This window comes from Podarcis erhardii, assembly GCF_964252035.2.
Source record: "Podarcis erhardii genome assembly, chromosome: 17".
In the NCBI taxonomy this organism is placed as follows: domain Eukaryota; kingdom Metazoa; phylum Chordata; class Lepidosauria; order Squamata; family Lacertidae; genus Podarcis; species Podarcis erhardii.
The window spans coordinates 8,196,267-8,222,970 of record NC_138515.1 but is presented as its reverse complement, the minus strand read 5'-3'; the positions used below and the strand labels follow the sequence as shown (position 1 = coordinate 8,222,970).

Here is a 26,704-nt window from a genome sequence, read left to right as displayed (position 1 = left end):
CCAGCAGGGGGATACTGTATATAGTTTTCACTCAGGTCTGTAGATAGTTTTCCCTCAGGTCCGCGTCAGTTATTTTAGGCGGGAACTCTGGGCTGTTGTTGTTACAATGTTGACAGCCGGCTGCCTATAAAAGCAGGCCGGCTGAGCTGTTTGCAGTCAGTTCTATTCCAGCTTACGAAATAAAGAGCTACTTGGAGAAATCGCTGTGTCGTCTGCTATGTCAACCCACAACTTAATACAAACAAAAAAAACCCCACCCCCGATCCCCCGAATCCAGCTGCCTCTAGCATCTAGGGGACGTTCCCACGCGGCTGCGAAGCCAGCCCAGCCACCAAAGCGGAGCAATCCCCATCCGCTGCGCCGCCGATTGGCTGTCGCCGCCGCCGCGCCCACTTTCTGCGGCTTCCCCTCGGCAAAGGCGCGCGCGCGCCACCCGGTCGCCGGTTCCGGCCATGTCGGCGCTGCAGCAGCAGCAGCAGCAGCCGGTTCCGGGCGCCGACCCGGCTAGCCGCCTCCTCCTCCTCCTGCCGCGGCCGGCGCTGCTGCTGCTGGGTCCCGCTGGCTCGGGGCGCTCGGCGCTCTCGTTCCGCGCGGCGCTGCTGGGCGCTGCTTCCTCCTCCTCCTCCTCCTCCTCCTCGCCGGCTCGCGCGCTCTTCTTGGCGCCGCGGCCTCTGGAGCGCCTGCCGGCTGGAGGCGCAGATGCAGCCGGAGCCGGAGCCGGAGCCATCCAGGTGGGTGGGCGAGTGGGTAGGTGGACCAGCAGCCCACCCATGAGGCCAGATTGCGGGACCGGATTTAGGGAGCGGTGGGCGGGCGGGCGATCAGCTGAGGGAGTGAATAATAACAGCAAAAATACCTATACAGGATTTATGTGGGTACCTACTGAGATTAATAAAAAAAAGCAGCTGTACCAAAATGAATTATTGTGAAAATAAGGAATATTTTTTGGGGTGGGTGTCACATTTTGTCCTCATTCAAGGTGCCATTGAAATTTGAAAGGCCGAAGTTCACTGCTGCACCAGGGGACAAATATGGTAATATGGCGCCCTGAGCAAGGACAAAATTTGGTGCCCCCCCCAATATTATTTTGCATCCCCTCGACTCCATGCTATGGGGGTTTAGGGTGGTGCAGGTGGTTCCCCCCCTCCCCCCCGGGGCACGGAGTCGAGGGGATGCAAAATAATAATATTTGGGGGGACACAACAAATTTTGTCCTTGCTCAGGGCACCATATTCTTTTCTTGCGAGGAATCCTATTCAAAATAAGGGAATTTCACTTTAAAAAAGGGAAAAGTTGACAGCTATGGCCATATTACCAAAGTAATATGCAAATGAGGCAACCACTGCCCTGGCCTGTAGTGTGGCTTATTCATTCCTACAAATTGGCCATTAACACTCTTCCCTTTCCTTCCCTAGAGAATCCACTTCCTGTACCCGCCATCATTCCAGGAGCTGCTTCAGCTGGTGGCCTCCCTGCATGAAACTTTTTCCTGCTCCCTCTCCCTAGTCGTTCTGGATGGCTTGGAGGAATATTTGGGCAGCTGCTCCAGCCCAGCGATGGCAGCTCAGCTTGTGGCCTTGCTGCTGGACACGGCGAACCATTTCAGCCAGAAGCTCCCCGTGGAATCTGCTGCAGGCTGCAAGCTTGTCGTTTCCATGAGGCTTTCTGGAGAAGCTGGGGAACAAGCGGAGTATTTCTCGGCAATTGAGCGCTATTTTCCAGCCCAGTGCTGGCTGCATCCGAGCACAGAGGAGATTGCTGGTTCAGGTAGCCAGGGCATGACCAAGCTGATTAGAGCACATCTCTCCCAGCCAGGAACTAAGGACCAAGAATGGCTGGTGAGATTCGATCCACAAGGGGACATGAGGATTTCTGTGCTTCCGTGCGAAGGGGAAGTTGATGGGTGCACAGCTTCGAGGAGCAATCGACCCCCTGAGACTTAAGCCCATCCTTTTCTCGGCTCCCAATCTTAGGCCTCTGGTGGTCCTTAGTTGAGTCATTTTTGTGTTCAGGTAATCAACTACCTCTGACTCAAACGCATACATTCACATCCCAGGTGATAACATCTTTCTTACTCCAGTTTGTTGTTTGTTTCTTCCCAGCTTTGGGCTGAGAGGTTGCCTTTTTTTGACGAGCAGCAAGTTCCAATGCTGTACTATAGAGTCATTTCAGCTTCCCCATCGACTCTGCTTACACCGGAGACCGGCTGCACCTCCGATCGCAAACATGAAATGTACCTTTTTCGCTTTGCCAGTTGCAGAGAAAAGCCCTGGAAGGAAACAGGGCCCTAAGACTCGGCAAACAGAACACCAAGAGATTAAATCTTACACTTCTGGATTTGTTTGTTTTTTCGTCTTTTAAAAATCCAGTTGTACGGTGTGAGGGAAATGGTTTTCAGAGCGTGACCTGAGGGGAAGATGTGGACAGTTGCCTATGGAATGGGTGAGCAAAAGTGCCTTTTGGATTCTTCCCACTGTGTTACCTTGAGCAAATAAAGAGAGAGAGATCTCTATCCCCCCGTTGACCTATTTTAGTTACACTACAACAGATAGGGAAAGTGGTGTTGGGTCTTTCACATACAGACAATTCCCCACTTATGCAGGGCTTACATTCTGAGCATCAGTGTGCATAAGCGAAATGCACATAAGCAGGGTAAGTACAGTTTCCTGCCCAACAGCTGTTGCAGTGATAGCTCCTGCACACCTTTTTGGAGCCCTTGGAGCATTTTTCCCCCTGGACTTTGGACTCTGGGGAGGGTTTCCTTGTGAGTCACTAGGACTCTCCCACCATTCCAGGTTAGTATTGAATTAGTTATTTCCCGGCAAGGTACATATGTGCAGTTGTGTGCAAGTCAATTGCACACAAGTGGTGCGGTGTTGTCTGTATGTTTGTCATGTCTCATGTTTGCTTCCCAGAATAGTCAAAAGCGTATACAAAGCACATGCTCTTCCTAGGGAGTTGTGACCTAGTGCATGGCACGCATTCAGTGCACCACGATGTGAGAAATCCCTCTTGTGTTCCCTCTAGGTTTGTTCGCTCTTGTAAATGTGCTCCCCTGGGGTGAAATATATCACATGGGTCTTGATTTGGGTACACCGCTCATATTGCTGCCCTGCACTGGTCCCGGTGCCTGTCTTCATGGTTTCAGTGCCACTGTGTTTCAGGGTAGAGCAGCACCATCTGCAGGATCAATTTGCCACATGCTTGCAGCTGCCCGGCCACTAGTCTCCCCACCACCTTCTCTCAACCAAGGGTATTTGTCAGTAGTTATCCCAGTCTAAGATGTCCAGGACCAGTTCCTTTAGGAGTGGCAGCTCCATCACCTCTTTCAAGGCAGCAGGGAACAGTTCCAGGGTGGCATTCACCATGAATCAGTAAGCCACACCACCCAAAATAACTGCCAACTAGCTATAATAATAATAATTCATTATTTGTACCCCGCCCATCTGGCTGGGTTTCCCCAGCCACTCTGGGTAGCTCTCAACAGCATATTAAAAACACAAGAAAACATCAAACATTAAAAACTTCCCTAAACAGCGTTGCCTTCAGATGTCTTTTAAAAGTTAGATGCAGTGGTGCCTCGCAAGACGAAAATAATCCGTTCCGCGAGTCTCTTTGTCTAGCGGTTTTTTCGTCTTGCGAAGCAACCCTATTAGCGGCTTAGCGCTATTAGCGGCTTAGAAAAAGGGGGGAAGCGGGGGGGAAATCGCAAGACTTGCAAGACGTTTTCGTCTTGCGATGCAAGCCCATAGGGAAATTCGTCTTGCGAAGCGCCTCGAAAACGGAAAACCCTTTCATCTAGCAGGTTTTTCGTCTTGCGAGGCATTCGTCTTGCAGGCCACCACTGTAGTTGTTTATTTCCTTGACATCTGTTGGGAAGGTGTTCCACAGGGCAGCTGCCACTACCAAGAAGGCCCTCTGCCTGGTTCCCTGTAACTTTGCCTATCGCAGTGAGGGAACCGCCAGAAGGCCCTCGGAGCTGGACCTCAGTGTCCAGGCTGAACGATGGGGGTGGAGATGTTTCTTCAGGTATACTGGGACAAGGCTGTTTAGGGCTTTAAAGGTCAACACCAACACTTTGAATTTTGCTTGGAAACATATTGGGAGCCTTTTCAGGACCAGTGTTATGTGGTCTTGGCGGCCACTCCCAGTAACCAGTCTAGCTGCCACATTCTGGATTAGTTGTAGTTTCTGGGTCACCTTGAAAGGTAGCAGGAGGCAATGCAAGCTGCAAAAGAAGCCATGCTTGCACATGGCAGGCGCGGTTGGTTACACTAACCAGAGCTTGGTTGGCTTTGGAGCAAAACTTGTACCACTTGAGCACTGCAAGAATTTGGACTTCCAACACCAGGAAATCACCGTGTTCCCCTCTCTGCTCCTTATATCCGCTTAGTCTGAAAACAGTCTCAGCAATATGTAGCATCATGTCCCGATCGCCTGTTCTGTAATGGGCCCATGATGAACTGAAAGGACATTCTGTACCCTGTAATTTCTGCTGTGTTTCCTATGGTGGCTTGAGCTGTTTTTGCATCCCACCATGTGCATCACATTGTAAAGGTAAAAAGGTAAAGGACCCCTGGACGACTATAGGGTTGTGGTGCTCATCTCGCTTTCAGGCCGAGGGAGCCGGCGTTTGTCCACAGACAGCTTCCTGGGTCATGCAGCCAGCATGACTAAACTGCTTCTTGCGCAACGAAACACTGTGATGGAAACCAGAGCGCAGGGGAAATGCTGTTTATCTTCCCGCTGCAGTGGTTCCTATTTATCTACCTGCACTGGCGTGCTGCACTGGCGAGAGCCAGTGTGGTGTAGTGGTTAAGAGCGGTAGTCTCGTAATCTGGGGAACCGGGTTCGCGTCTCCGCTCCTCCACATGCAGCTGCTGGGTGACCTTGGGCCAGTCACACTTCCTTGAAGTCTCTCAGCCCCACTCACCTCACAGAGTGTTTGTTGTGGGGGAGGAAGGGAAAGGAGAATGTTAGCCGCTTTGAGACTCCTTAAAGGGAGTGAAAGGCGGGATATCAAATCCAAACTACTCTTCTTCTTCTTCTTCTTCTTCTTCTTCTGCTTTCAAACTGCTAGGTTGGCAGGAGCTGGGACAGAGCAATGGGTGCTCACCCTGTCACGGGGATTCAAAAAGCCGACCTTCTCATCAGCAAGCCCAAGAGGCTCAGTGGTTTAGACCGCAGTGCCACCTGTGTCCCATTGTACTGGAACCACAGACACAGGAAGGGGGACTGTTGTAGGTTTCACACCCCTCTTCACCAGATGCAGCCCCATAGCTTTCCCAGAAACAACATGGTGTCTGCGGTGTGCTCCACTTCCTCAACAGACCATTGGATTCAAGCCATTTTCTTTTCTCAAAGGGCCTGCGGTTCTAAAGGCAGTTCTGGCAAAATATTGGGGTGGCCAGGGAAACCTTATTGGAAGGTGAGGCCTGAGCTGCAACAGACACAGCTGGGCTTAAGCTGCCTGTTTGGACATGACTCATGAACCAGCCCAAAGCAGAGCCACAGGGGACCATTGCAATGAGCCCCCAAAAAACATCTCACGGAACAGGGGAAAGGGTCTCCCCTCTCCCAGAAACAAGGGCCTATGCTGGTTCTGTTCTGGAGCTTGCCCAACATCAGCAAGCGGTGGGCTGGTCTCCTGCCACTTTTTGCAAGTTGCGTCCCTGATAACGGTTACAGAGGTGCTTGCTGCCACACTGATAAGCCCTATCACAACAGCAAGGCCAGGGCAGGGCCTGCTGTGCTGGTGGGCTCTTTTCAGAGGGCGTAAGGGTTGGGCATAACGTTTTTTTGAGTGTTGACAAGCAGCTGCCTTCCTGCCTGCCTGCCTGGTCTAAGCCCCTGATTGCTCTCTCATCTCCCAACAGTTTACCACAAGGTTAAAAATCATACCTACGGTGTACAGGGAGGTTTCGGGAGAGGGAGAATGGGGGAAATCAGAAGCTCCACCTTCTTCAAAAACTTCCTGTTACTTGGCAAATTCTTTATTTAGCTTCAGGGCTTGTAGTTAGCCCCCAAACCCAGTTTTTTTTTGTTGCAATCCTATACACACGTAGGAGCAAATCCTATTGAACCCAGTGGGTGATATCCAACTAGGGCATGTGCTGAGGTAGACCCATTGAAATCAACGAGCTGAGGAAACTTGAGTCTATTCTGAGTATGACTAACATCAGTGGAACTGTCAGTGATCTGTAGGACAACGGGATGTTTTCAGAGGGGATGGAGAATGGCCTTTCCCTTCTCCTGCCCTACCCTGTTAAGCCCTTCCAGGCTATAAAGGTAAAGGGACCCCTGACCATTAGGTCCAGTTGTGGCCGACTCTGGGGTTGCGGCGCTCATCTCGCTCTATAGCGTACAGCTTCCGGGACATGTGGCCAGCATGACTAAGCCACTTCTGGCGAACCAGAGCAGTGCACAGAAACGCCGTTTACCTTCCCGCCTGAGCGGTACCCATTTATCTACTTGCACTTTGATGTACTTTCAAACTGCTAGGTTGGCAGGAGCAAGGACCGAGCAATGGGAGCTCACCCCGTCGCGGGGATTCAAACTACCAACCTTCTGATCGGCAAGTCCTAGGCTCTGTGGTTTAACCCACAGCGCCACCCGCGTCCCTTCCTTCCAGGCTAGCTGGAGTCTTTTTCAGGAGCACCCCAGTTGCTGTGAGACTCCACACCCCCACACCTGTATCCTCCTAACTCGGAGGTCTGATTTGGTGCTCGTGAAATGGGGAAAGCAGTTCTGGGCAACAAAGGAAAGAAGAGAAGGGAATGGGGAAAACATTTGGGTGAACGTTAAGATATCATCTTGTTTCCCACAAGGACAAGGGAGTCAGAATGAGCAAAAACACTGTTTCTATATTTTTATTTTTATTTTAAAAAAAACACTTTGGAGTATATAAAGTATATAAAAATATATCCAGTTTCTGTTTTGGTACACAAATTCAAGAGGATAATTACAAAATCTTTGTGGCCATACCTGTGAGAGTTCAGATATTATACAGTCCTCCCAGCACCAGCACCTGATGCTGATCTGTGCCTTCGAAGGATAGTTCGGACACAAGGAAAATAACAGTAATATTCTAAACAGGGCATGTACATTCCCCACACCTTTCTCTGCCCCACATGCAAGCCCTATGGCAGTAAACAGCTGGCAGAATAGCCATGCAATTCTCTTTGAGTTTTTGGGTTACTGCGCTTATTCAAGCCAAAAGGGAAAGACAGCCGCTTTTAGCATTTCAATTGGTCTTTTGTTCGCCTAGTTTTGTAAATCCCCATTTTCAGTGTTATTTTTCTAGAAAAAGAGGTGCAGGGATTCACTGGGAACACCTCCCTCATTCTCTTATAATGGCAATGGCACCCACCTGAGAGGTGCCAGGACTGAGCTCCAGCTGGGGAAAAAAACGCCCTGCCCATTTTACAGGAAGGTAAGCAAAGACCACACAGTGCATTGTAGCAGAAACGAGACTCCTTCATTCTGCACACTCTTCCATGTCGTACCCCCTCAGCTCCCAAAAGACACCAGTTCCAACTCTGACATTTGGACATACATATTTTTGCAATAAGTAGGCACATAGTATAATGGGCCAAAAAGCTTGGTAGTTAAAGGAACAGAGCAGGGTCAGAGGGGAAGGAGTTTCATCAGAAGAGTGTGGAGTGGGAGAAGGTTAGCTACCTGGTTAGCAAGCAAGTGCCCACAATAGTCCACACCTCAGTCTACAAACACCTCAAGCCTTAAGCCTGCGCTGCTACTTGCAAACCTGATGTGCCACACCAGAACTCTAGGTGTGCTTTTGGCCAAGTCCCCTTGTAGAACGCACTTGCCTGGGGGTGAGTACAAATGAAAGAAAGATGCTACAGCACATTTAATGTTAGAAAGGAGTGCTTCAAAGGGTTGTTGTGGGAACAGCAAGTCTCTTTCGTGGGCCTCCTGCCCCTTCCTCATTCAAAATAGGACGGCTTTTTAAAAAAGGGATCCGGCAAATTCATGGAGGAGAGGGCTATCAAGGGCTATTAGCCGGGATGGCTATGCGCTACCTCCACAGTTGTGAGGTAGAAATGTTTCTGAACACCAGTTGCTGGAAACCAGGGGGATGGGAGAGTGCTGTGGTGCTCATGTTCTGCTTCGTCTTCTGCTCAACGGTTTCCTGTTGAGACATCCAGTTGGCCACTGTGAGAACAGGATGCTGGTCTAGATGGGCCTGATCCAGCAGAGTTCTTCTTAACGTCCTTCATCACCTTTCCGTGCATTTTGCAAACCTCTCTTCCTCCTCCAAGAGCGACTTGGGCCCAACTGGAGCTTTGGAGGCCCCACAGCTGTGTCCACTGGCTTTCCCTGGCGTTTTGCTAGAACCAGGAAGGAAGTGGGAGGTGCCAGGCGCCTGGGATAGCATCTCGCTGCCTCAGTTCTCCTGCTGATCACTGCTGCTACGAGCACACAATGTAGGTGGGCAGGAATGGCTGCGGCCCTCCATCACAGAGGTTGGTGTATAAGCTCATCTGGCCAGCGTTGGACTCCACCAGGCTATAGTCGGCAGAGATCCCAGAGTCAGACACCATCTGGTAACTGCTCTTGAGCTGCGGCTCGATGTGGCGATGTTGTGGGGACAGACTCTTTGAGCTGGGGTCAAACACAGTGTACTCGAAGCTAGAAGAGGCCTGGCTGTTGTCTGGTGTCCCTACTCCTGCGTCGAGGGCCGGATCCGTGCCCTCGCTGCTGTTGCTGGCCAGCAAGAGCAGGGAAGCACCCCCTCCTAAGCAGCACGGCACCAAGTCTTCATCCAGTATCAGGTAATCATCTTGGGAGACTTCTGGGTTGCGAGGGAATTCCCCCATCCCACGTGCCTTGGGGGGAAGGAGCGGAGGAACGGGAGGGCCATCCACCTTGCGAACATCGCATTCAGACAGGATTTCCACCAAAAACGGCTGCTCCTCCAGGTAAGGAGAGTTCTGGCTCCACCACAGGTAGGTGCTCTGATGCCCCAGCCATAGCTGCAAAGAAAGGGGGAATATCAGCATCAAGGGGTGGGAGGTGAGGAAGGCCACACCTGGCTCCCTTTAACCCTGTTTTCAGACACTATATATTTCTCTCTTCTTTACACTCCTTTTATTTACTAATTTCATAAAATTTACTGTATTTTTCTCAATATAAGACGCACCCAGACCATAAGACGCAGCTAATTTTTGGAGGAGGAAAACAAGAAAAAAAATATTCTGAATCCCAGAAGCCAGAACAGCAAGAGGGATCGCTGCTCAGCGAACCCTCTTGCTGTTCTGGCTTCAGTGAATGCAACACAAAGCCTCTTCAGGGCAGAGGGAAGAACGCTCCCCCTGCCCTGAAGAGGCTTCACGCGGCTATCCCAGAAGCCAGAACAGCAAGAGGGATCGCTGTGCAGCAATCCTTCTTGCTGTTCTGGCTTCTGGGATAGCTGTGCAGCCTGCATTTGCTCCATAAGACGCACACACATTTCCCCTTACTTTTTAGGAGGGAAAAGGTGCGTCTTATAGAGCGAAAAATACGGTATACACAAATCAATTGTAAAAACAACAACTGCAAAACAGTTGACGAAACATAGGACCCTCAGCACCCCAGGCTTTGCAACAGGATAATACAGGAAGCCAAGGGAGAAGTCATATGAAGACAAGGAACTACAGCCAGTGTAATACCTGGAAGTTCCCCTTGTAAATTGTGAAAAGGTCCTTGAATTCACGCTCTGGGGTGGGGATTGCAGGCCAGATCTTCTTCTTCAAAAATCTGGTGGAAGATAATAGGCGAGAACAGACTTTAGTAAGAGTGTGCATAACAATCACAAGTGTTAAAAGTCATTCCCACTCCATCACCACCTTAGTCCAGGAGTAGTCAACCTTTTTACACCTACCACTCACTATTGCATCTTTCTTGATGGTAAAGTTTCTGTACCGCCTACCAGAGCTCGATGGAAGGAGGATTCAGCTTGTGCTGTAGAACCCCCTACCGCCCACATAGAATCCTGAAACGCCCACTGGTAGGTGGTAGGGACCAGGTTGACAACCCCTGCCTTAGTCAGTGCTTTTTTCTGGGGGTACACAGGGGTACGCATACCCCTAAACATTTTGTGAATCTGAGTTTGGCCTCATTGAGGGGCAGTATTTCAATATGAGTAGGAAAATGAGAGCACCCCTAAACATTTTTTAAAAGAAAAAAATCACTGACCTTAGTAATGAAAACTAACTAGGGCAGGGATGGGGCACCTGTAGCCTTCCAGATGTTTCAACTCCCATCAGCCCCAGTTACTTTGGCCAATGGTCAGCAGTGTTGTTGATTGTGGTTCGGCAACACTGAGAGGGCCACAGGTGTCCCACTCCTCAATTTAGGGCATTTCCTGATGGCTCCAACTGCTGCGATTGAAAATGCTCTTACAGTCCCTCCAGACCTGATGGCCAAGGTCCCGGTACTCAAGAAGGCCACCCACCCTTTGGTGGGTAGGAGGGTTGGAAAATAAACGAACTGGGCATTACCTTCGGTTAAACATGAAGGTGAGGAAAGCCAACAGCAGAACGATCAGCGCCAGAACGACAGACAGCGTCAGGATGAGGGGGTCCAGTTCTGCAAGTCAGAAGAACAGGTTAGCCTAGCAAGAGGCACTTTATAAAAACCCTTTGGTTGGTACCCAAGTCTCCTTCAAACAACCTTCTGTTACATAGTCACTACATGGAGAAAGCACATACTTCTGACAGTGGACATGGTAGGATGAACCAGTGATATGCTCTTGCCTGGATTTCAGCTTACTACCTGGTTCTTTTCAGATGTCCTGGTAGATAGTGAATCATGACTGTTAAATACTTCAGAGGACATACAAGGCCAGAACACCATGTTGAAATCTCCTGAGTAGGCCAACTGTGGTCATTACATCACATCATCTAGTCAACTGAGCGCTCTAACATGTATTCTTCTTGACCACTAAGTCTCCCACCATTCTATGGCCACCCCTCCATTCCTGGCCCAGATAATGAAGATTAGAAAATATTATCTGGAGAGGTAGTGCAGTGAGAATTGTCAAAGCACTATGAGCTGCACCTGCCTTCAGCAACCACCTGTGAGCAAGGTAAGCTGTAGCTCCAGCCGGGAGTTGGAAGGGAAAGAAACCACAACAACTGAGGGAGGCTTCCACCCCGCCCCCCATAACAATGCGGCAATGGTGTCAAGTTTGTGCTTGGTGATGGCATTTGAAGACAGCAAAGGAGAGGCTGCAGATGTAGCTTGTGGAAGACACTGGGGACTGAAGGTGGAGAAAAATGAGCTCTTTCAACATTAGGTCCCTGTGGTATGATGGAACCACTCAGCCTGATGTCAGGGTCACTGTAGATGAATGAGCTGGGGCATGGCAGGGTGACAATAGAGTTTGCATGGGCACACCAGCAAACCATGCAGCCCTGACCTCATCACAACCATGTCCTGCCTGTCCAGGTAAGTTGCAGTGGCACCGGTTTGGGGAGGGTGAATCCACACCCACCATACAGGGTTGCTACTGCTTAAACCAAATAACTGAAAAAAGTAAATAGACTGCTTAAAGAAAATAGAAAAAGGTGGATGGAAGAGGAAGCTAGTGGGGAACCTGTGGCCCTCCAAATGTAGGTAGATTCCAGCTTCATCAGTCCTGGCCAGCATGGTCAATGGACAGAGATCACCAACTGGAGGGCCAAAGATTACCTAGTCCTGGACTAGAAATAGGAGCATTAACAACTATTGAACTTAGTATTGCCAAATTGCTGAAGTTCTACTTTTCCAATAAAATAATACCGGACCTTTTAATGAACTAAATCCTGTGGAGCTGTTTACTAATAAAGGCCATTATCTTTTGGGCTGAACAATAAACGAACTTGTCAAGAACATAGAAACACAGTAATTATGCATGGTAGATAATTATCATAGAGTTGGAAGGGACCATGACTGTCATCTAGTCCAACCCCCTGCAATGTAGTACTTTTTTTTTGCAAAAATTGGGCTTGAACCCACAAACGTGAGATTCAGAGTCTTATGGTCTACTGAGCTATCCCAGGTATGTTTAGTAGTTATATTTCTCTCACTGGCAAGTACTAAATTGCTAAACTACATGCTGCAATATCTGTGGCTGAGCTTATAGTGAAATAGTACTGCACTTTCTGGGTAGTATCTGCTGTTGTATTTATAATAGAATTATTTTTCACTGGAGTATTGTACAAAAGCAGCCATTAGGTAAAACTCTCACAGCTGCTATCCAGCTGAATGTAATAACTGGTGGTGGGTAAATTATAATTCTTGTTTAAGGTGCAATGTTTGATGCCCAAAGTAAAATGCAATATTGATTGTGAAGCAGAAAGTGAAATATTAGCATCTGGATTAAAGGGCCATACTTTTGGATGTTTTTTGTTGTTAAGCATGAAAAACGTGTTTTGAGAATGGATTATATTAAAAAGATAAAGCATTTTGTATATCAAAAGTGAGAAACAGAGACTCCAAAAGGCAAACAGGAGGAAATGCAGAAATAAATGGCAATAGACTGGAAGAAAAATCTATTTTGAGGGAAGAATGGGAAATATGAAAGATTGCAAAAATGAGAACAAATAACAGATGAGAAATGAATAGGAGATTAACGGGGTCTATATCCAACTGATATTTGAAGGATAATGTATGGAAAAATATAAACACAATTATGCATGTAAAGAAAGTAAAATCACAGCCTTTATTAATGGTTTTGATGCAGAAAAAGCTTTCGATAACATAACGGTATTTTCTTTTTTAAAAACATTATAAGCTTACTTTAGAGAAAAAAATGTTTACTTTGATTAACATTATTAATAACAGCCCAACTGCAAGGATAGGGGTTGATGACCAAATATCAAATTCATTCTGAGTACTGGAAAAAGACACATATGTCCTGTCATTTTCATTATTTGTTCTCCATTTGGAACCTTTAAGAAGCATAAGAAACATTGGTGTGGTAATAGATGCAGAAAACAAAGGAACTGCACACAGAAAAATAACTGGTATGTAACTGTCTTCACAGCAATGCCTAAACAATAATAGAGATTGTAAATTCTATCTGTAGCTGGAGAAGATTCTTTTTTCAATATTGGTCTTCTTGTTTGCCTTAAAATTAACAAGGACAAAACAGAAATAATCAATATATATTTACATATACAAAGTGATGTTTAAAAAAAGAACAAAATTAGATCACCAATGAGTAAGTATGAGATCTGTGTTATATTTATATAATATTAAGAAAAAGTGAAAGCATTTCTATGAAGATAATTTGGGGAAGATTATATAAGAAAATAAGTTATAAAAGAAAAGAAGTTCCAAAGCAGAACAATGGAATAGCTTAAACATATTGATTTGACCACATGGCTAAAATTATAATCTTGCCCCAATTAAATGCCATTTTTCAGGCTTTGGCAAGATGAGTAAATGAATCTTACTTTAAAATGTGGCAAAGCCTAGTTGTGCAATTTATATGGAACAGGAAGCAGCCAAGAATTAATTAAATAGGTTGTATTGCTGGACAAGAAATAAGGGTGGCATATCATTTCCAATTTATATTTATATTGCCAATGCCTTTAAATGGCTAAAAGAATGGATACACAATCTAGAGATGACTGGGGCTAAAACTGAACCATTCTTAAGACAATTTAATCTACAAGTTTTACTAATGAAATATTGCAAATCAACTTAAACAAGGATAACGTCATAGCAAATTTACTAAGAATATGGGGTAAATATAAGTACAAGCAGAGTCTAGCAAAATGACAAGCAGCACCAATAGTTTATGATCTTCAATTTAACCCTTACTATGAAATACTGGGACGCCGGTGGCACTGTGGGTTAAACCACAGAGCCTAGGACTTGCCGATCAGAAGGTCGGCGGTTCGAATCCCCGCAACGGGATGAGCTCCCGTTACTCGGTCCCTGCTCCCGCCAACCTAGCAGTTTGAAAGCACATCCAAGTTCAAGTAGATAAATAGGTACTGCTCTGGTGGGAAGGTAAACAGCGTTTCTGTGCGCTGCTCTGGTTGGCCAGAAGCGGCTTCGTCATGCTGGCCACATGACCCGGAAGCTGTACGCCGGCTCCCTTGGCCAATAAAGCGAGATGAGCGCCGCAACCCCAGAGTCAGTCACGACTGGACCTAATGGTCAGGGGTCCCTTTACCTTTACCTTATGAAATACTATGGCGAGTTGATGGAGTGTGTGTGTGTGCGTGCGCGCACATCATTGCCCATTCAAAGCCCTGCAAGGCTCTCACAAGCAGGGTGGAAGTGAGACTGGAGGGGCACTCTTGATAGGGTTGCCATGTGTCTTCTTTTTCCAGGACGCGTCCTCTTCTTCAGGGGTAAAATTTCTGTCTGGGTGGATTTTTTATATTTGCCAAAATGTTTCTGGCTATCCTTTCTGGATGAGACATAGATATAACAGGTGACTGAAGTCTTGCTTTCCTCTTCTCTTCTCCTGCCCTCCTCAGTGATATATCACAGCTTCTACAGCAGGCATCCCCAACCTGCGGCCCTCCAGATGTTTTGGCCTACAACTCCCATGATTCCTAGCGAACAGGACCAGTGGTCAGGGTTGATGGGAATTGTAGTCCAAAACATCTGGAGGGCCAAAGGTTGGGGATGCCTGTTCTGTAGCCTACATATAGTCAAGGTATTTAAAATGAGTCGAATAGCATCATCTTTTTTGTGCTTCAAAATACGGCAACCCTACGTCTGTTTCATTTTTTACAATTTTAACTGTTATAACATAAATTTTCGGGAGAGATTTAGACCAGTTTCCAAAGTGGTCTAAATTTCTCCCTGATTCGGGGTTGTATTAGGGAACCAAAATGGCTTTGGATACTTCAGATCCTGGTTCTCCCCCAACAATACTCCCACAAGCTTAACAAGCTGGGTTTTTTGGTCGTCCCCACTGATATCCGAGTTTTGTTATTGGTTGGGCCAGGGCAATCAGATATCTCCTCAAAGAAAAAGAATTGCAGGCTGCCATTGTCTTCTAGAAATGCAAGGGAAATAGGGACTTTCTTCCATCTACAGTGGATCTATCTAACACACACACACACACACACACACACACACAACAGCAATCACCTGTCTTCCATCAGCACCACTGATTTATGCACCATCTCGGCAGAAAATAGCTCTCTGGAAGAAGCCAAGGTTGGGAATTGAAAAGTGGCGGGAGAATTCTCCCATCTTTTTGCAGAGGTCCTATTCTCTTTGAATGGACGTGCTGGACAGATGTAAAGTGAACTGTGCTCTGTTTTGGATTCCTTAGGCTTGGGATTTTGGTTCCAGTGTTATTGAGGCTTTTGTTCTTGTTGATTTGGGGGTGGGGTTCTCAGAAGGTGCCCTATTTTATTTTATTTTAATGCTGCTTTGGTTTTTGTTTCATTTTTCCTTAAAAGCAGCTTCCCAGCTTCTCCTGGTTTTATGAGCATCGCTCCATGCTAATTAAGTGACTATTTTCAACTGGCCCTGCATCATGGCTGCGGCCAAAATTGCCTGAAGACCACTTACCGCTGGGTATCATCGCCGACGCCGTCTGCGACCATCCACTCCAGAAGCCATCAAAGCTGACTCCATTTGGCTTGGCCCGCACAGCCAACGTGTAGCGGGTTCCTCCTTTGAGATTCCGGAGGTAATATGTCTGCCCATTGGAAATCTCCACCTGGAGGCAGAAGGGGGGAAAGCAGAGGTCAGAGGGAGGGAAGAAGGGAGTTTCGAAAGCCAGGTAACTGTAATAGGAATTTTGAGGTCTTAGATATACCTTCGCGCTGCTCCCTGACCTGGTTTTGAGACTGGCAGTGGGGGAAAGCAGTGCTTCCCCCCACTGCCAGCCCCACAAGCTTGGGGGGCAGCGGGAAGGCGGCGCGCCACCTCTGCACTGCTCCTCGACCTGGCCTTTGGCGCTTCCCCCCACCAGCCCCAAAGAGCAGGTCAAAAGAAACCCAAAGCCTCCGGAGCCCAGCGTGAACTCCCACTGGGCTCCGCAGGCTTCAGGTGAACGCACCTTGAACGCACAGAACGCACCTTGTTTTAGAGGGGGAGAACAAGAAAAAAAAAATCCCCCTGTTCTCCCCCTCCTATGGTCCGGTGCGTCCTATAAAGCGAAAAATACGGTATGTTAGATGTTCATAAGTGTACCAACCAAGCACGTACATAGATCAGCACAGGAAGACCGACCTGAAGCTGTTTTTGATTCCCAAACTGACCAAATGTTTTCTCTGCAAGGTCAAAGGAAAATGGAAAAGCCTCCCCATTGTCTTTTCCTTCACAAATCCTGTCTTAAGGGCACATTTAAGATATGAATAGGGTGTGAGCCTGTGACCTGGCTCAGGAACTAAGTATTTATCATTACAAAAGACTGGCCAGGTTCCTCAGGGTATCCAATCAAGTAAGCATTAACAGATAACCTGGCAGACAGGAGGTAAACAACACAATCAAGATTTCTGCTGTAGACCGCCCTTTCTGTGATGTAGGTAGGACGTATCTGGGGGTGGTGGTCTTGAGCTACACCCCTTTTGTGATGTATGTATGATGTTTCTGGGGGAGGTCTTGGACTCCAGGGAGGGAATTTAAAATGTCTCTATAAGGGGAGGCACACTTTTGTTCTGGGTTCCTCCTCCTCTGCAACAGATCAATAAAGATCAGGCTTACTAGCTGCTTTGCTTCTCAATATTCTCTAGTTGGCCTCTGTTATTTTCTCCTACCAATAGGGAACGTATGTAAGGACTCTATATGGGCTCTTGGATACCCCATAAGGGGGGGAAAGGCAGATTTTTGTTTACAACATAACAAAGGACAAAAGCGACTTACCCGCTGGACTATGCTACCTTTATGGAAGATGGCCATCTCATAGCGGATGCTATTGTCCATGTATTGAATGGGGGGCTGCCAGCTCACATTCAGCTGTCCCGGAGGCCCCAACAGCTGCACTGCCAGGTTAGAGGGCGGGTCCAGGAAAACTGGAAGAGGAAAGGAGCAGGATGTGAGAACAGCCCAGTGGCGACAGAACAGAGGTCTTTCTTTCTTTCTTTTTACACTGTTGCAGGAATTTATGTATAGGTTGGGAGGGGTTGCCCCTCCAGCAGATATCATGCACATGCAGCCCACTACGAAAATCAGCACAATCACTTTTGTGACTTTTGTGATTTGTTCCCACAAAACATTTCATCACAGTTTCTTCCTATCTACTCAAAGGGCCTCTGCTGCACAATACCAAATGTAACAATCCACTGATAAATGTACCTATGTACTGCCTCACTGGGAAAACTTCAGAAATTCATATAGATGTGTGAGCTCAGCTACTCAGCAGCCCCTCTGCCTGAGTGATAATTCCTGGCATCCTGATACCTGAGTGCCAAGCAGGTAGCCATTCCAGAAATACCAAACCCAGATGAAGACAAAAGGGTGTGATTAACTTGGCTGGGAAACAGGGAAATGTAAATATCTCTTTTGTTACACTTGATGGGTGTTTGGTGGAGGGCAAGGGGAACCATAGGGCAGGGTCCAGGATGCTCAGATTACTGCCACCAGACCTCCCCTTTCATGATGTAACCATGATGTATTAGTGATGTAGTGTGGGGAGGGGGTGTAACATGGGAATTAGCAGCTAATAAAAGTTTGGGTTCTCTTTTGTTTGGGGCTTCCATCTTGTTTCACCTGGTGGCAGGTGGGAGTCCTGTCGTGACAATCTTCAGTAAAGACCAAGCCTACTGGCTTGGCCAAGCCTACATCAACTGCTCCCTCTTTCCTATCTAGTGCAAACTCATGTTATCTTGCCTCCTCCAGTTGATTGCACTGCTAGCCTCTGTTCCTCCCCCCGCAAAAAAACCCCCAAGTAGTTTATGGTCGCAAAGAGTGCAGCTGATCTACTGGCTGGGCACTACAGGCTATGTTTATTTGGGAGTAAGCTTAGGGTTACCATATTTTGAATAGCAAAAAAGGGCACACTGTAACGACTCTCATTTTAAATACCCCTACTGTATGTAGGCTATAGAAGCTGTGATCTATGACTATGGGGTGGGGGTGGGCACGAGAAGAGAAGCAAGTCTTCAACCACCAGCTATGTCTATGTCTCATCCAGAAAGTATAGCCAGAGACATTTTGGCCAATTTTTAAAAAATCCACCTGGGCCGAAATTTTACCCCTGAAAAAGAGGACGTGTCCTGGAAAAAGAGGACACATGGCAACCCTAAGTTAGCTCCATTGAACTCAGTGTGATCTTGTGAGCAAATGTGCACAAGCACATTTAAAAGAAAAGCACTCTAAGCGCCCTTAAGCCCCAGAAAAAAGTACTGACCACTACGACTCACTCTGAACAATGTTTCTGTGTCTTTAACAGCTGTAAAACATATAGGAATTGAACAGGTTTTAGAATGGAGGTCAGAAAGCTTCACCTCTCCAGTTTCTGCCTCTGTTGTAGTAAAGGTATAGATAAGGTAGCCTTCACCAACTTGGTACCCAGCAGACGTTGTTATAATACAACTCTCATCACCCTTGACCTTTGGCCAAGCAGGCTGGGCCTAATGGGGCTTGTAGTCCAAAACATTGCTAGTCCTCCCCACACAAACACAAGTCTTCCTTAGACTCAGGTAGTCTGGAATCTGGATTATACTAGTGGGGAGGAAGTGCTGCGGTTTGTTGAGCATTTTGAGAAATGAAGCTCTGTGGGACGTCTCTAAGCACCCTTAGCATTCTATAGTTCCCAGGATTCTTTGAGGAAAGTCCAGTGGCGTAGCGTGGGGGGTGCAGGGGGTGCCGGCCACACCGGGCGCAACATCTGGGGGTTAGGGTTATGGGTAGGGTTAGGGGGCGCAAATCCACGGGTTAGGGGACGCAAATCCACGGGTTAGGGGGCGCAAATTACTTGCCTTGCCCCGGGTGCTGACAACCCACGCTACGCCACTGGGGAAGTCACAGCTGTTAAATTGGTTTAAATGTGTGGTGTGGGTTAGGGTGCCTCTGAGCACATTCTGAACTTGTTTTCTTTTCCTTACAGAACTGAGCTCGCCGTTCTGTTGCACAAAAGTCTATTCCTCTTGCGCTTTCTTCGTTTTGATAGCCTAATTCAGGTGGAAAGGGATCGTTTTGCTGCTGCGATCGTTAATCCACTGGGAGTCAGAAACCTTTGCTGACCTATAGCAAATAACCCAGAGTTCTACCACCATGGTTGCAGGTTTGATCCCCGTAAGGGACCACTACATATTTCTGCATTGCAGGGGGTTTAGCTACTAGACAATCCTCAGGATCTATGATTCTATGATCCTGATCTACATTCTTCTTGCTTCCAGGTTCCCACCTACTCACCCACTCTAGGAAGACTTGGAGGTCATTTCTTGCAAGGCCCATCCCCCCCCCCCCCCCGCATTGGGAACTTACGTAGTTTTTCCACAAAGATCGTTCTGTTGTACAGAGTGCTCTTGGGGGAGCGCCCATCAAAGACCTTGATCTCAAGAGGGGAAAAGGCTGAAACATCTTGCCTCGGAAAGAAGCAAGTGTATCGCGTTGTATTCCGGGGTGTGTACTCCACAGTCAAGTTACACAATTTCAAAGAGTCGTCGTCCCTGAATGAAAGCAGGCGGGAAATACTGTATTATTATTTAAAGTATGGGAAGCAGCTTCTGTTGCAAGCATTGTGCCCAGTAGGGTTGAAGGAAGAAGATGGGAATTTAGGGGGGGGGGGCTCTTGAGGTCAAGGCCAACGTCCCTTAGGGCAGTTTTGACCTGTAAAGCTCATTGTCAACGCTAGTCAGCATAAGACTAAATTTTACATACTGAACTGTACTGTATGGGCTCTCCTGGCCTGCCATACTAGTCAGCTCTCAGGCACATGAGTTCCTGTTCTACATTTGAAGAAGCAGCCTGCTGTGGAACTGGCTTTCTTCTCCATAAAGCACTTGCATTAAAGTTGTTTTGGTTCGTCCATCCTTTGAATGGCCGTTCCTTTGAGACATACAATTTCTTCGTGAAGTAGAGAGACAATGCGTCTCTCACAAATCAATATGTGAACGTCAACCTTCCTCGTTTCAGCAGCTCCTATTTCTGTGCCCTTTCTTCTCTGCCCATTCTCTCTCCTCCACCACCTCAGCCTCCTCTTTCTACTTCCCATGTTTCCAAAGGAGCCCACTCAAGATAATTGCACGCAGAGTAGTTACACTCACAGAGAAATCTTAGGCATGTTTATCATAGAATCGTAGAACTGAAAGGCTGGAAGGGACCCCGAGTCCAAACCCCTGAAATGCAGGAATCTCAACTGAAGCATCCATAACAGGTGGCCCTCCAACCATTGCTTAAAAACCTCCAAGGAACGAGAGTCCACCAGCTTCCAAGAGAGTCCATTCCACTGTCAAACAGCACTTACTGTCAGAATCCTTTAGTACATTTCAAGATCTATTGTTTTATGCAACATAAAAATCAGTTTTCTAGCATCTGGGGAATGTGAGGGTAAAATACAAGCTCCTGGGACTTTTGGGATACAGAAACCTATTTGACTAATACTACAGGTACGACCCTCATTCTGACCCGACTCTTTCCTGTTTTGGCACTTCTGTATATATTTTACACAGGCACGATCCGCTAACACCACTTTGATGCATCTCCCAGGAGTCCTTCAAAACAGAAGAGAGTCTGGAAGACTGGAAGAAATTTAAGATGTATTTACAGAAACATTGCAAAATTTTTGAATGCGAATGATGTTGGGATGAAATGAAGTGGTTCTAGCAATATGATTAGAAGTTAAAATTCGTGAGGATAATTAACTAAGGGTAAAATTAAGAAGATATGAATTTTCTGTTTAAATTTTTAAATGGGATACAAAAAAGGGAGATGTGAGGAAGTCATGAAAATAAGTTAATGAATGGTATGATATTTGAAAAAGGGATTTTTAATTTTTCTTTTTAAGTTTTGGTTTTGTTTCTTTTTGTGTGTGTATTTGTGAATCTTTTTTCTGTAAAACTCAATAAATATTATTATAAAAAAAAAACAGAAGAGAGATGTGGGAGGGAAGAATTTGGGAGTAACGCATCCTAGATTTAGGAAAGGTCAGAGATATTGCAAAAAGAAAACCTGTATTGTGTACAGATGCATCAAAATACAAAGAAGCCTTCAAAAATAAACGGAAGCTATGTATTAGGTTTTGCAATAGTACAGTAACAATAATGAAAAACCAGACCAGGTTTTCAGATTGTCGATATAAGTATAGCTTCCCTTGGCATCTTGTTAGCACCGAAACTGTAATACTAGCTTCTCCTTTTTTATATATTTTTCATAATAATTAATAAGGATAAATTTTAATAAGATAAAATATGTTAAGCCTGAATGTCCCTGAAATATATTGTGTAGTTAATTCTGCATACTCTCATATGTTGGAACTATTTGTTACTAATGATTATGTCAGACTGGAATGGTAGTCCTCATGGAGGGAATATAATGGAAGGTGGTGAACTCTCCTTCCTTGGAGGTTTTTAAGCAGAGGTTGGTTGGATGGCTGTCTGTCATGGATGCTTTAGCTGAGATCCCTGCATTGCAGGGGGTTGGACTAGATGACCCTTGTGGGTCCCTTCCAACTCTCTATGATTCTATATACGCTGCTGCTTTGAGTGCCTAAGAGGTAAGGCACTATATAAATATAACATAAAATGAAAACAATGCAGAAAGTCTTAGGTGAAACCCCCATAACATCCTCAGGCTCTTAGAGGATCTGTAGAGTAGATCAGGCTGAGCCTCTGAGATTGGCTGGCTCTGGTGCGGCTTATACACACACTTACTCATATTTGTATCCAAAGCTGTACACGCTCTGGTTGTTTTGCTCCTTCGGGGGTACAAATGTCTCCCAGAAGCAGGCCAGGTCTTCCAGCTGCTGGGTGAAACACTTGAGGTCCGAACGGTCCTCCGTCAACAGATACGCAGCTAGGTGCAAAGCAGACAGACAGGCATAACGTTACCAAATACCCTCCAACATTTCTCCAAAGAAAATAGGGACGTCCTATTCAACAACAACAACAACAACAACAACAACAACGTCCCATCCATCTGACTGGGTTGCCCCAGCTACTCTGGGCGTCTTCCAACATATAGAAAAACATACCGTATTTTTCGCTCTATAGGACACACTTTTTCCCCTCCAAAAATTAAGGGGAAATGTGTGTGCGTCCTATGGAGCAAATGCAGGCTCCTTGGCTTCAGCGATAGCAACGCGAAGCCTCCGAAGTGCAGAGGGAGCGCCCATCCCTGACCTAAAGGACTAGAACCTTGTTTGCTTTTAAAATTGAAATTCTGTAGGATCCCTTGTGACCATTGATTTTGTTTTGTTTGTTTCTTCCATTTTGTGGGTCACCTCCCCATAAAGCTTCTTAAAACAGCTTTAAAATGTAAAAGCAACTTAATACATTTTGTGAGAGTGGAATTTAATCCATATCTGATGTCTAACTACTTGGGGGGGGGGGTAGGTTTCTAAGCAATATTCCTGGGTGTACAGTTCCTTTAACAGTGTGGAGTTTTGTGGGGGGTTTTTTACTACAGGTTGTCATACTGTTTTTAAATTTCATATATGGAACATAGATGTAGCCTATTAAAAAAAATATTAATGAAAAAATTGAAATCTGAGGAGGTTCTCAGACCCAAATGAGGGATGAAGAACAAGTTGGCCTGCCACCTTCCTCTGTCTCCTTCCTGTGATTCTACAAATTTTTTGTTCAAGGAGATGAATGATGAGTTGCTGTTCTGCTCCAAGTTCTTCCAACCCTCAAAAGTTGCAGCCAAGAAAGGGTAGGAGGTGCAGGGGAACTTTCTCGTACAATATTATCCTATCATCTTTAGCTAAACATCACAGGGGCTCACAGAAATGAGGTTCCATTTAGTGACAGCCACATGCTGCACATAATGGGACATTTGATCTTTAGGAAGCTGAATTCTGGTCCCAGCAACCTTCTGCATTTTCTGCACAGAAATCCCGTTTTTAATTCCTTTCTTAATCTTGCCCAGCCGTTTCATGCTGTCTTTATTACATGCCACATTCCATGCCCTTTTTGCAGAGAAGGGGGCTTACAAATGCATGAAATACAGTAATAAATGAATAAATTAGCAGCAGCAGCAAAGGAACAGCACTCTGTGTACTCTCAAAGATATTCTTGTCTTTACTCTTCTTACTTTAAATGCCTTCAGATAGGCTTCTGGTAATGAAAGCAACTTCATTACCGCCATAGAATCCAGATTTTGTTGGATTGTTGTTGTTGTTGTTTTAAGGGAAACAGTACAAACTGTCATATGCAAAGTCACATGATCGGCAGCTATGTATTTTATGACCCAGCTCTCTTCCTTACGTTACGCACACAAACACAGAATTCTTACAGCCACCTCCTTCTGGCATCTGTTTCCCCGAGATAAGAGCTGGCTACACACCCTCAGTCCCAGTAGAGTCTAGGCCGCGGGAGAAAGTACAGGAAAGAGGAGGGGGCAGCCATTTGTTTCTTCCACCCTCCCACTTTTTATATGGGTCTGCCAGGAATCCTTAGCCTCACCCATTGGGGTCAGACCAATGGTTTTTAGTTAGCCACGTGGAGACAAGGGCTGGGCTGGGCAAAATGGTGTGGGGGGGTGATTCAAGATGAGCAACAGAAGCAGAGTTAATACAATTCCTTATTTCTCCTATTCCTCCATCCCCAGTTTTCCACACTACAGAAACAGCATCCCTTGGGAAACTGTCAACAACAGAGAACAGCAGTTGTTAAGTTGTTGGCTAGGTTTGCACTTCTTTTGTTATCGAAATGGAGGCTGCAGGAATGGGAGGACAAAAGCAAATGAAATCTGCTTCTGCTGAAACTACAAGAGGTGGGATGGCTGCTTGCTTATGTAGAGATTGGTGTGTCCCTGAATGTGGAAAATGCACAAAGCTGCAAAAACAGAATAGGTTCAGCCCAAATCAAAAGAAACCGTATTACCTGAAGAGATGGTGTAGCGGCAGCTGGCTGGGAGGTTTTAGATTTTAGACTTCGGGAAGAACTTCCAAAACCAGTAGAGTCTAGAACCCTTGGGGTTCTAGAATCTGCCTCTGGACCTTGTGGAGAGGGGTGTTGTTGTTTTGCCTTACAGCAATACAGTACAGCTTATAGATTCATAGGAGAGACCACAAGGGTCATCTAGTCCAACTCACTGCAATGCAGGAATCTTTTGCCCAGTGTGGAGCTTGAACCCGCAGCCCTGAGATTAAGAGTCTCACGCTCTACGGACTGAGCTATCTGGCTAGGGCTTTGATGTAAAAGCCCAGGCAAGCAAATGCCCTTTGCACTCATACACTTCCCTTGTTGAAAAGTTGCATTCAGAAACGGAGGCAACAGGTAAATTTCCTCTTGTTGGATTTAGGCATAGGATTGGAAACTTGTCTTAAGTGGAAGGACTGACCCCCCACCCAATGGTACATGACTCGATTCTTCTGCACTTGACAATTTGCAGCTCAAAACTGAACAGAGGTCTAGGGTAGAATCAAAGCTTCCTTAATTTGACACAAGTCAAATAAGAACCATACAAAAAACCTCATTTTTATATGGTGAGTTCTCACTAGATGCTGCAGTCATAAAATAATGAGCAAGCATTGAATTGACCTTAAGTAAACTGAACGAACTATATTGGACTCCCCTAGGCAAACAAGCCAAGCACAGGCAGACTTGTTAAATCACATGTGTTTTATAGTCTAGACAGCAGCCATTCATTACAAAGTATCTCAATATTTAGGCAAGTAATGTTTAAACAAAGTAGGAACACACATGTTATGGATGTGGAATCCCACCAGAAAAATAACAACAACAACAACAACAACAACAACAACAACAACAACAGGGTCAAAGTAGTTTCTTGCTCACATATTTCAATCTTCCCAATGGAAGCAAATCTGCATTTCACATTTTATTTTTCTACTTTTCCCATTTGGGTAGATGGGTCTGCAACTTTCCAAGAGAGCATTTGCCGCCATTGTAAATCCCACACATCTAACTACTGGGCTTACAAATCTAATGACTACATGGGTGAAGTCAGGAAACAACAATGTATTTCCTCACCCTGTGAGCTTTAACTACTGAACTTCAGCTGTCTGAGGGGAACAGGGATGTCAAAACTGCCACATTGGAAATTGTGCACTCTGAAATTTTGCATCTGCTTTGTTAATACACCCTCAGGTCTATTTGCGAGGGATGTGTGGCCTGGACTGAACAGAGGGTTGTCCACAGACATATTCTTTCCCACAGGAAAACAAACATACTGCACAGTATATAAAGATCTGAAAGCCTGCAGATTTAGAACCTCAAACTTTGGGGATATCTTATTGGTGCCTTATTTCATTGACCTCTGAATTGGCCACCTCCTACCTTCAACAGAAATAGACCCAATAATTCTCACCCCCCGGTTTGCCTCAACCTGTTCCCCTTCCAGGTTACCCCAACACTGGTGTCCACAGTTAAAGGATGGATCCTTTTTCTTTCTTTCTTTTTAAGCCGAGAGACTTCAAATTTACAAGAAGAATCCACCAGGCCTTACAAGAACCTGCTCCACGAGTTAAACCCCTCAGATCTCCATTTTTCTTTAAAGGAGCAATGTCTGCCAAGCTGCAAAATTTCTGCTTTCAACGCGGCTGAGAACAGTGTTTCATCGCACTTAAAGCTCAGGAAGAGAGAGAGAAAGTTTACATGAGAACCGCGAGGAGCAGATGAAGTACACAAACTAGGCAAGATCAGATCAGATCGATTTTGCGGAGGTTGCCTCATATTTTATTATTATCGCGCCACTGCCATATGGTGCAATCCAGAGTACAGTGGTACCTCAGGTTAAGTACTTAGTTCGTTCCGGAGGTCCGTTCTTAACCTGAAACTGTTCTTAACCTGAAGCACCACTTTAGCTAATGGGTCCTCCTGCTGCTGCTGCACCGCCGGAGCACGATTTCTGTTCTTATCCTGAAGCAAAGTTCTTAACCTGAAGCACTATTTCTGGGTTAGCAGAGTGTGTAAGCTGAAGCGTATGTAACCTGAAGCATATGTAACCCGAGGTACCACTGTACTGGAAAGAGACTCTGTCTAACCAGTTGCATGTTGGGCACACACAGTACATTCACAGGCAGTTTCTTAGCTTCTCTTTGAGTTCTCTTCACTCCTTGCCCCCCAGCTCCCCACCTTGGCAATTGCTCTCTTATCCCCTTTGACGCCCCCACCCCCACTTTGACAGGGCCCAGGTGGCCAGCCCTATCTTCAAGCATGGTACCTTTGCTGTCGAAGCTGGCGCCCAGGTTTCCAAGCCCCTTGTGAGACGAGCCAGAGGCCCAGAGAACCAGGACCCAGAGGGCAGCGGCGTGTCTCCAGCCTCGCTCCATGCTTGCACGGCTGAAGGAGAGTCTCCCCGCCAAATGTGTCCTTCCACCTGCTCTGCGAATCTGCATCTGGTTGTCAGAGCTGCTTACCCCTTGCCTTGCTCCCGGCTGGAGGCTGCAGATAAAGGGTGGGCTCTACTGTGTGGCAGCGGCAGCAGCAACAGCAGCAGCAGCAGCAGCAGCAGCAAAAGCAGCAACTCTGACCAGAGGCTGAGAAGTCAGGGATCAGCCTCCCTGGATATTTCTCCTGAAATCTTCCTTCTCTGAGGATAGACTGGCAGAATAAGAGTGTATTTCTACCGCCATTACACAGAGGGGAACTGAAATTCTTTTTACATA

The 26,704-nt window shown here is 46.3% G+C and overlaps 2 protein-coding genes across 2 annotated transcripts; one reads left to right on the top strand and one right to left on the bottom strand.

Annotated features, from left to right (window-relative positions):
- The first annotated feature begins 279 nt into the window (after nucleotides 1–279).
- SWSAP1 (SWIM-type zinc finger 7 associated protein 1) lies at nucleotides 280–2,512 on the top strand. The gene is made up of 2 exons (XM_081845573.1): nucleotides 280–731; nucleotides 1,416–2,512. Exons 1-2 carry the CDS (start codon nucleotides 453–455, stop codon nucleotides 1,941–1,943), a joined length of 807 nt encoding a protein of 268 aa, XP_081701699.1. The 5' UTR covers nucleotides 280–452; the 3' UTR covers nucleotides 1,944–2,512.
- A 4,346-nt stretch (nucleotides 2,513–6,858) lies between these two features.
- Nucleotides 6,859–26,485, bottom strand: EPOR (erythropoietin receptor). Its single transcript, XM_081845265.1, has 8 exons — nucleotides 26,260–26,485; nucleotides 21,783–21,924; nucleotides 19,396–19,580; nucleotides 16,831–16,979; nucleotides 15,532–15,682; nucleotides 10,503–10,590; nucleotides 9,672–9,759; nucleotides 6,859–8,996 (listed from the first exon to the last, which is right to left on the bottom strand). Exons 1-8 carry the CDS (start codon nucleotides 26,432–26,434, stop codon nucleotides 8,433–8,435), a joined length of 1,542 nt encoding a protein of 513 aa, XP_081701391.1. The 5' UTR covers nucleotides 26,435–26,485; the 3' UTR covers nucleotides 6,859–8,432.
- Nucleotides 26,486–26,704: the final 219 nt, after the last annotated feature.

Excerpts from the sequence above, each read along its gene's own strand:
- SWSAP1 (XM_081845573.1), top strand. The coding sequence starts at position 453 with ATGTCGGCGCTGCAGCAGCAGCAGCAGCAGCCGGTTCCGGGCGCCGAC. Across the intron at positions 732-1,415 it reads CCGGAGCCGGAGCCATCCAG|AGAATCCACTTCCTGTACCC; the intron begins GTGGGTGGGCGA and ends TTCCTTCCCTAG.
- EPOR (XM_081845265.1), bottom strand. The coding sequence starts at position 26,434 with ATGCAGATTCGCAGAGCAGGTGGAAGGACACATTTGGCGGGGAGACTC. Across the intron at positions 19,581-21,782 it reads AGCTTTGGATACAAATATGA|GGACGACGACTCTTTGAAAT; the intron begins GTAAGTGTGTGT and ends GCTTTCATTCAG. Across the intron at positions 15,683-16,830 it reads AAGGTAGCATAGTCCAGCGG|GTGGAGATTTCCAATGGGCA; the intron begins GTAAGTCGCTTT and ends TTCTGCCTCCAG.